General features: G+C 44.5%; 1 protein-coding gene across 1 annotated transcript in view; it reads left to right on the forward strand.

The window, feature by feature from the left end:
- LOC143275223 (glypican-6-like) overlaps window positions 1-10,000 on the forward strand; it is a 40,539-nt gene that overhangs the window by 19,939 nt on the left and 10,600 nt on the right. The window contains exons 3-4 of the mRNA XM_076579198.1: window positions 5,104-5,297; window positions 6,244-6,441. Coding sequence (XP_076435313.1) covers window positions 5,104-5,297; window positions 6,244-6,441 — 392 coding nt within the window. The remainder of the gene's footprint in view (window positions 1-5,103; window positions 5,298-6,243; window positions 6,442-10,000) is intronic.

The raw sequence follows: 10,000 nt of genomic DNA on the forward strand, positions 1-10,000 counted from the left end.
TGTGTGTGTGTGTGTGTGTGTGTGTGTGTGTGTGTGTGTGTGTGTGTGTGTGTGTGTTTTGTTGATCTTCAGTTTAACGTCAGTTCACTATAAGTGTTATTAGACGGCTGTTTTTTTGTTTTTGTTTTTTTTGTTTTTTTTTTGTTTGTTTTTTTTTTGGGGGGGCGGGGGGGTTGTGTGTGTGTGTATTTGTTTGTGTGTGTGTGTGTGTGTGTGTGTTGTTTTTGTTTTTGTTGTTGTTTTTTGTAGATCTTCAGTTTAACGTCAGTTCACTATAAGTGTTATTAGACGGCTGTGTTTTTGTGTGTGTAGGTATGTGTGTGTGTGTGTGTGTGTGTGTGTGTGTGTGTGAGAGAGAGAGAGAGAGAGAGAGAGAGTGGAAGAATTAAGCATTCGGCTCACACAAACCCATCATCAGGTCAACTTACATTGATAAAAGAAAACATCAGTTTTCATGTTCTTAACTGAATGTTTTATACATGGTATGTGCGGAAATAACAGGGACAAGTCATCGTGCCGGTACATATCTATCATCAGTACATTATACATATATGCACGCGAACACACACACACACACACACACACTCTCTCTCTCTCTCTCTCACACACACACACACACACACACACACACACACACACACACACCTACTCACATACACGCTCTCCCTCTCTCTCTCTCTCTCTCTTACTCCCTTGCCGCTGTCATGCACTTGGTGGAATGTTTTTCAAACTAATCTGGCAGAAAGAGAGGAGAGAGAAAGAGAGAGGGGTGGGGGTGGGGGGGTAAGGTAATGTGGGTGGCGTGACCTGAGTATGACCCGTGAACAAGGTGGGGGCGGGGGGGGGGGGAGTGGCCTCCCTTCACTTGTTGTTTACTCCCCCTCCACCCCACCCCACACAACTGAACACAGCACTACACTACACTTCACCACACTACACAGCACAGTTCCTATATACTCGACTCGCTATACTAACCCCTTATCTCTCTCTTTACTTCTGCCTGCAGGGAAAAGTGGGGGGGGAGGGGGAGGGGGGAAGGGTGTGTGTGTGGGGGGGGGGGGAGGAGGGGATGGGGGTTGGGGGGGGGTTGGTGGTGGTGGTGGCGGTTTTTTCTCCCCGCTGACCTCTTTTTCAACTGTAAGTGATACTGTAGTGTACGGCAGTAGCTGACAAGAAGGGGGGGGGGGGGGTGGATGAATGAGAAATAAATGGGAATATGAATAGAAAGTGTGTGGGGGGGAGGGGGGAGGAGTTGGTTGTGTGTGTGTGTGTGTGTGTGTGAGGTGGATGTGTGTGTGTGTGTGTGTGTGTGTGTGTGTCGTGGATGTGTGTGTTTGGTTGTGAATGTGTGTGTGGTGTGTGTTTGTATGTTTGTGTGTGTGTGTGTGTGTGTGGATGAGTGAGTTTTGTGCATGTGGTTGTGTATGTGTGGTGAGTGTGTGTGAGTGGTGCTTGTGAGAGAGAGAGAGAGAGAGAGTGTGTGTGTACGTGTGTGTGTGTGTACATGTGTTTGTGTATGTGTGATGCATGTGTTTTTAAGTGTGTGTGGTGCATGTGAGTGTGTGTGTGTGTGTACGTGTGTGTGTGTATGTGTGGTGCGTGTGTTTTTGAGTGTGTGTGGTGCTTGTGAGTGCGTGTGTGTTGCTTGTGAGTGTGTGTGTTGCGTGTGTGTTTGTGTGTGTGTGTGTTTGTGTGAGTGTGTGTATGAGTGTTGATGTACAGGAGAGTGTATGTTTTTGAGCAGAGGGTTTTGGAAGGCATCCCACACTGATGGATTCTGCAGAAACAGGTTAATGGAGGGGTTGAAAGTGTCTGCTGAACTCTATGTGTGTGTGTGTGTAAGTGTGTACAGTTTGTATGTGTCTGTAAGAGAGAGATTGAGATTGAGATGGTTTATTCATATAGGCCACAGCCCGTTTGAAGGGGGATATACAGTAAAATGCTGGTCACATTCAAAAGTCTTCATGATGTAACATACACTCCTCCTTTTGGGTGCTTTTTACAGATAAAGAACGAACTCCTGGGCTGTCTTTTCATTTGTTGGTGATGTTAACATGATAAGTCTAATCAGGCAAGGGTATTGACAGTATTTAACTGGAATCAGTTGGTTCTCTGAGGTCTTTTAACTCTCTCCATACGAACGGCGAAAGAGACGACGTTAACAGCGTTTCAGCCCAATTACCATCATCAAAATATTGCAAGCGGAAGGCTCTTATACTGAAGAGGTGAATGTTGACAAAGAATACCACAATTCTGACGACGGAAGCTAAAGGTTGGGTCATTCAGACACCCACTGGACATCCGAGGGGTCTGTGTAGAGGAGAAGAGAGGACTGGCCGTACTGAGTGAGTTAATACTGGGCAACACAGCACAAAGTGAACTGCGTCGCCTTTAGATTCTTGACACATTGGACAAATCAGATTTTAGACACATGATTTTCGCTACCAATAGTAATGGGTAAATATTTCAGTAACACCCAGTCTAAACCTTGTCAAAGTATATTTCAGATGTCTATCAAGTTTCATTGACTTATAAACAGGCATATTATAAGGTATATGACAAATAATTCGATACTAATCAGATCCGTCGCTATGAGAGAGAGAGAGAGAGCTATGCACGCTTTCAAGTGAATGAATGAACGAAGGGAAAAAAGAATATGTTGATTTGTAGTATTGTCTTGAGGTATAGATACACGTCATATATATATGTGTTGTGTTTTCAAATAATTTGATACTAATCAAATCTGTCGCTATGAGAGAGAGAGAGAGAGAGCTAGCTGTCCACGCTTTCAAGTGAATGAATGAACGAAGGGAAAAAAGAATATGTTGATTTGTAGTATTGTCTTGAGGTATAGATACACATATATATGTGTTGTGTTTTCAAATAATTCGATACTAATCAGATCTGTCGCTATGAGAGAGAGAGAGAGAGAGAGAGAGAGAGAGAGAGCTATGCACGCTTTCAAGTGAATGAATGAACGAAGGGAAAAAAGAATATGTTGATTTGTAGTATTGTCTTGAGGTATAGATACACATATATATGTGTTGTGTTTTCAAATAATTCAATATTAATCAGATCTGTCGCTATGAGAGAGAGAGAAAGAGAGAGAGAGTATTGTCTCGAGGTATAGATACACATATATATATATGTGTTGTGTTTTCATGTGCATAGGTATGTTACTAATACTATGCGCTGTTGTAAATGTATTGTTTCGTGTCAAGCGCTTAGAGCTGATTATAGGGGGAGTTTGCGTGATGTAAGTATGTCTGTTACGATTAGTGGAAGTAGTAGTTTTACAATCGCAGTGTGAGAGAGTAGTAACAAACACTCTGAACATGCTTTGAAAGGGACAGAAACAGCGGAAGGAATACAATCATAGTGTGAGAGAGTAGCCAGCTAATGTTTCTCAACATTCTGACTGATAGATCAGTACTGGCTTTTTTGGGGGGTGGGGGTGGGGGGGCAGTGTGTATGGTAGGGGGAGGTTGTGGGGGGGGGGGGGGGAGGGGGGGGGAGGGTATAAAGGGAGATAAATCAGTCAGATGTGAAGGAAGAGAGAAACCCACTGGTCATTAATCAGACCTGGTGGTCACTGGCTGGACAGGTGGGGGGGGGGGGGCACAGGGGAATGTGTGTGGGGGAGAGGGGGTAGGGAGGGAGTTGAACAGTGGTTTGGTTTGGTTGATTGGATGAGGTTTGCTGTGGTGTCTACTGATCATGTTTTTTTTTGTTTTTGTTTTTTTGACACGACTGACTGTGTGACCCCAGTGACACAGGAAAGGTAACAACAGAATTGCTGCTACTAGTAGTACTACTATTGCTACAGCTACTATTTCTACTATTACTACTGCTACTACCACTACCAACACCACTACTACTACTACTGCTACTAGTTCTGCTGCCACTAAAAAAAAAAAAAAAAGAAAAAAAAAAGTATTAATGTAGTGCTAACGAAACAAAAGAATTGTGGACATTAATGTAGCCGAGCGCTCAGCTTCAGATACCGCTTCAGATAGCGCTCTTAGGCTTCAGATACTGTTCGTTCTTTTGTACCGTACCCTTTCATTATAGATAAAACCACTCGGGTACACGGCTACTCTAAACTTGATGCTGACAGTGTTCACTCTTTCACGACCTTAGAAGACTTTAAGGACAGACACTACAGTCAAAAACGACCTTTTTTTCCTCTCCGACTATATCTCTTTTTTTTTTCTTTTTTTTTGTCAGCTAGGTGTATCATCACTTGGGGATCACAAAAAAAGTGTTCTTTGATTTCTGTGAATACCCTTTGCTGTGGAAACAAATAAAATGGCCGCCAAACAATGTATCAAAGAAATCGGGTTTGTGGTCCACGTGGTGCATGCAGACACTTTTTGTTATGTGGACTTGATACACAATGATATTATCTTCATTTTCACGTGAGATTGTGTTGATTCTTCAATTATTGTACTTTTTATGAATTTTTGAAATTTTGGTATTGCGAAATCCTCAAAATTTACAATGGTTAAAAAGATTGGAACTGCTATGAATTAAAAGCCAGAGAATATTTTCATACATACTCATGACAAAACTTCAATAACATGTTATAAAACAATCATGCAAAATCTCATGGTTGTAGGTTTACTCATCATTGAGCAAGTCCAAGGTATGTTGTCAAGGCCAGAAACTTGACGACTTGCATCGGAATTGAACAAAATAAACACTTTCGTGATTCAGCAAGCAATCTTTATTGGCAATTTTTTCATTGTTAAAGACATCTTTACAGTGGAAAAAAAACCTTATGCATATGATAGAAGAGATGTTCAAGAATCAAAATCCATCAAAAACCCATGAAAAATCATTATTTTGGTCTCTTTTGCACTGCTGTATCCCCCCCTTGAAGTTGACTAGACAGTGCACCACCGTAGATGACTTTCGTTGACATCAAGGGGTCATGTTGATAAAACCATTTTTTGAGCATTCTAACAAAGCTGGACAGCTGCATTCAGTTCCCCTGGGGAACACACATGCAAACACATACACACACAAGGAAACACTTACACACACAACACACTGACCACTTCCACGCCTCACATCAGTTCCGCCTTTCTCTGTTCTCCACAGAGTTCTTCACAGAGCTGTTGGACAACGCCCGCGACGAAATGCACGAAATGTTCGTGAAGACGTACGGCCTCCTGTACCAGCAGAATGCGGAGATCTTTGCTGACCTCTTCAACGACCTCCGGGCGTACTACAAGGGCAAGGACCGCAACCTGGTGGACGTCATGGATACCTTTTTCAGTCGTCTGCTGCAGAGGGTAGGGGAGATAATACTGTTGTTGTGAAGAGGGTAGGGGAGATAATGTGCTGTTTGTGTGTGTGTCTGTGTGTGTGTGTGTGTGTGTGGAGCGGATTGGGTAGAAATAATGCGGTGTGTGTGGAGCAGGTAGGGGGGATTATGCTATGTAGGGTAGGGGAGATAATACTGTGTGTGTGTGTGTGTGTGTGTGTGTGTGTGTGTGGTGAATAGGGGAGATCATGTTCTCTGTGTGTGTGTGTGTGTGTGTGTGTGTGGAGCAGATGGAGGAGGTAATGATCTGTGTGTGTGAAGAGGGTAGGGGAGATAATGCTGTGTGTGTGTGTGTGTGTGAAGATGATAGGGGAGATTATGCTATGTGTGTGGATGGTAGGGGAGATAAATAATACTGTGTGTGTGTGTGTGCGCGCGCGCAGAGGGTAGGGGAGATAATGCTCTGTGTGTGTGGAGTGGATAGGGGAGGTAATGCTCTGTGTGTGCGTGAAGAGGGTAGGGGAGATAATGCTGTGTGTGTGAAGATGGTAGGGGAGATTATGCTATGTGTGTGGATGGTAGGGGAGATAATACTCTGTGTGTGTGTGTGTGCAGATGGTAGGGGAGATTATGCTATGTGTGTGTGGATGGTAGGGGAGATAAATAATACTGTGTGTGTGTGTGTGTGTGTGCAGAGGGTAGGGGAGATAATGCTTTGTGTGGGTGTGTGGAGTGGATAGGGGAGGTAATGCTCCTTGTGTGCGTGAAGAGGGTAGGTGAGATTATGCTGCGTGTGGAGCAGGTAAGGGAAACAACGCTACGTTGCAGCAGCGAGTAGGGCAAATAATGCCGTGCGTGCCAAGAGTAGGGGAGATCATGCTTTTTGTGCGAAGAGGGTAAGGGAGATAGATAATGCTGTCGTGAAGAGGGCTAGCTCAGCAGTCCGTATCAGAACAGACGCGTGTTCCCGACAGATGTTTGAACTGCTGAACGCTCAGTACGAGTTTGACGAGGACTACCTGCAGTGTGTGACGGAGCGGATGTCGGACCTGAAGCCCTTTGGGGATGTGCCCATCAAGCTGTCCATGCAGATCAAGAGGGCCTTCATCGCCGCCAGGACCTTCGTGCAGGGCCTGGCCATCGGCCGAGACGTCATCCTCAACATCATGGAGGTGCGTGGGGGGAGTGGTGTGGGGTGTTGTTTTGGGGTGGGGTGGGGTGGGGTGGGGGAGGTTTTTGCTGTGGTGGGGTGTGGTGTGGTGGAGTGTTGTTTTGGGGTGGGGTGGGGTGGGGTTTTGTGTTGTGTAGTGTGTTGTAGGGTGTAGTGTGTGTGGTGTGGTGTGTTGTGTACTTTGTTGTGGTGTGTTGTGTACTGTGTTGTGGTGTGGTGCGGTGTGTTGTGTACTGTGTAGTGGTGTGGTGTGGCGGGTCTGGTGTGATGTGGTGGGGTGGGGTGGGGTGGGGTTTTGTGTAGTGGTGTGGTGTGTTGTGTAGTGTTTAGTGGTGTGTTGTGTAGTGTGTAGTGGTGTGGTGTGTACTGTGTTGTGTAGTGTGTAGTGGTGTGTTATGTACTGTGTTTGTGTAGTGGGTGTGTTGTGTACTGTGTAGTGGTGTGGTGTGTTGTGTAGTGGTGTGGTGTGTTGTGTAGTGTGTAGTGGTGTGTTGTGTACTGTGTAGTGGTGTGGTGTGTACTGTGTAGTTGTGTGGTGTGTTGTGTACTGTGTAGTGGTGTGGTGTGTTGTGTACTGTGTAGTGGTGTGTTGTGTACTGTGTAGTGGTGTGGTGTGTTGTGTACTGTGTAGTGGTGTGGTGTGTTGTGTACTGTGTAGTGGTGTGTTGTGTAGTGTGTAGTGGTGTGTTATGTACTGTGTTTGTGTAGTGGGTGTGTTGTGTACTGTGTAGTGGTGCGGTGTGTTGTGTACTGTGTAGTGGTGTGGCGTGGTGTGTACTGTGTAGTGGTGTGTTGTGTACTGTGTAGTGGTGTGGTGTGTTGTGTACTGTGTAGTGGTGTGGTGTGTTGTGTAGTGTGTAGTGGTGTGTTATGTACTGTGTAGTGGTGTGTTGTGTACTGTGTAGTGGTGTGTTGTGTAGTGTGTAGTGGTGTGGTGTGTTGTGTAGTGTGTAGTGGTGTGTTGTGTACTGTGTAGTGGTGCGTGGTGTGTAGTGTGGTGTGTTGTGTACTGTGTAGTGGTGTGGTGTGTTGTGTACTGTGTAGTGGTGTGTGGTGTGTAGTGTGGTGTACTGTGTAGTGGTGTGTGGTGTGTAGTGTGGTGTACTGTGTAGTGGTGTGTGGTGTGTAGTGTGGTGTACTGTGTAGTGGTGTGTGGTGTGTAGTGTGGTGTACTGTGTAGTGGTGTGTGGTGTGTAGTGTGGTGTAGTGTGGCTTTCTTTCTTACTGACTGTCTTTCTCCCTTTCTCTCTTCTCCCCTCTCTCCTTTCCTTTTTTAAAAAGTTTTTTTTTTTTTTTTTTTTTTTTATCTTACTGCCTTCCTCTATACTTTCCTCCTTCCTTTCTCTCTCTCTCTCTCTCTCTCTCTCTCTCTCTTTATATTTCTTACTCTCTTTCTCCCTCCCTCCCCCTTTTCTCCTCCCTCTGTCTGTCTGTCTTTCTGCCTTTCTTTTCCCTCATTCTTTCTTTTATTTCTTACTGTCTTTCTCCCTCCCTCCCATCTTTCTTTCCCGTATTCTTTCATTTTTTTTTTTTTTTTTTTAACTGTCTTCCTTTCTCTCTGAGTGTCTTCTCCCCTCCCTCCTTTTCTTTCATTCTTTCTTTCTTTCTTTGTTATCCTCCATCCCTGCCTCTCTCTCCCCTCTCTTCCATTTCTTTCATTCTTTCTTTCTTTCTTTGTTATCCTCCCTCCCTGCCTCTCTCTCCCCTCTCTTCCATTTCTTTCATTCTTTCTTTCTTTCTTTCTTATCCTCCCTCCCTGCCTCTCTCTCCCCTCTCTTCCATTTCTTTCATTCTTTCTTTCTTTCTTTCTTATCCTCCCTCCCTGCCTCTCCCCTCTCTTCCATTTCTTTCATTCTTTCTTTCTTTGTTATCCTCCATCCCTGCCTCTCTCTCCCCTCTCTTCCATTTCTTTCATTCTTTCTTTCTTTCTTTGTTATCCTCCCTCCCTGCCTCTCCCCTCTCTTCCATTTCTTTCATTCTTTCTTTCTTTCTTTGTTATCCTCCATCCCTGCCTCTCTCTCCCCTCTCTTCCATTTCTTTCATTCTTTCTTTCTTTCTTTCTTATCCTCCCTCCCTGCCTCTCTCTCCCCTCTCTTCCATTTCTTTCATTCTTTCTTTTCTTTCTTTCTTATCCTCCCTCCCTGCCTCTCTCTCCCCTCTCTTCCATTTCTTTCATTCTTTCTTTCTTTCTTTGTTATCCTCCCTCCCTGCCTCTCTCTCCCCTCTCTTCCATTTCTTTCATTCTTTCTTTTCTTTCTTTGTTATCCTCCCTCCCTGCCTCTCCCCTCTCTTCCATTTCTTTCATTCTTTCTTTGTTATCCTCCATCCCTGCCTCTCCCCTCTCTTCCATTTCTTTCATTCTTTCTTTCTTTGTTATCCTCCCTCCCTGCCTCTCTCTCCCCTCTCTTCCATTTCTTTCATTCTTTCTTTCTTTCTTTGTTATCCTCCATCCCTGCCTCTCTCTCCCCTCGCTTCCATTTCTTTCATTCTTTCTTTCTTTCTTTCTTATCCTCCCTCCCTGCCTCTCTCTCCCCTCTCTTCCATTTCTTTCATTCTTTCTTTCTTTCTTTGTTATCCTCCATCCCTGCCTCTATCTCCCCTCTCTTCCATTTCTTTCATTCTTTCTTTCTTTCTTTCTTATCCTCCCTCCCTGCCTCTCTCTCCCCTCTCTTCCATTTCTTTCATTCTTTCATTCTTTCTTTGTTATCCTCCCTCCCTGCCTCTCTCTCCCCTCTCTTCCATTTCTTTCATTCTTTCTTTCTTTCTTTGTTATCCTCCCTCCCTGCCTCTCTCTCCCCTCTCTTCCATTTCTTTCATTCTTTCTTTTCTTTCTTTGTTATCCTCCCTCCCTGCCTCTCTCTCCCCTCTCTTCCATTTCTTTCATTCTTTCTTTCTTTCTTTGTTATCCTCCCTCCCTGCCTCTCCCCTCTCTTCCATTTCTTTCATTCTTTCTTTGTTATCCTCCATCCCTGCCTCTCCCCTCTCTTCCATTTCTTTCATTCTTTCTTTCTTTCTTTCTTATTCAAACTGTTTAGTCTAATACTAATAGATAGCAAGGTTCGTAGGGTCCTTTCAAGTCCTTTTAAGTCCTTAGGAATTGGATTTTGGTCAAAAGGCCTTTTAAGTGCTTTGATTCAGCAAGTTGGTCCTTTTAACTCATCAGGAGGTCCTTTTAATTTTTGAAAGGTACTGTTAAGTCCTGTTTTATGAAGAGAAAGAGACTTGAGAACGAAACTGAAACACCTTCGACACCAAAACCGCAAGTTGCAAAGCGCGTTGAAAGATGCTGACGCGATCGTCTGAAACTCAGTACTTACTGTAGGAGGATACAGCCTATAGGCCTAGGCCCTAACAGTAGTGCGCTTTCTGCTCGGTGGCAGACGCGAAGCGTGGTACAGTGGCTGTGAGTCACGCCTGCTGCTGCTTTGCTTTGCTTAGGCCTAGCCTACAGTGACGTGAATTGCAAAGACTAAATACGACAGTCAAATGGGATTAGCTGTTCTTCCGTTTATGAGAGGTAAGTGTCTGCTGTTCTGCATGTCAAATAGATTGGGGTGTAC

The sequence above is a fragment of the Babylonia areolata genome, chromosome 30, assembly GCF_041734735.1.
Source record: "Babylonia areolata isolate BAREFJ2019XMU chromosome 30, ASM4173473v1, whole genome shotgun sequence".
Classification (NCBI taxonomy): Eukaryota; Metazoa; Mollusca; class Gastropoda; order Neogastropoda; family Buccinidae; genus Babylonia; species Babylonia areolata.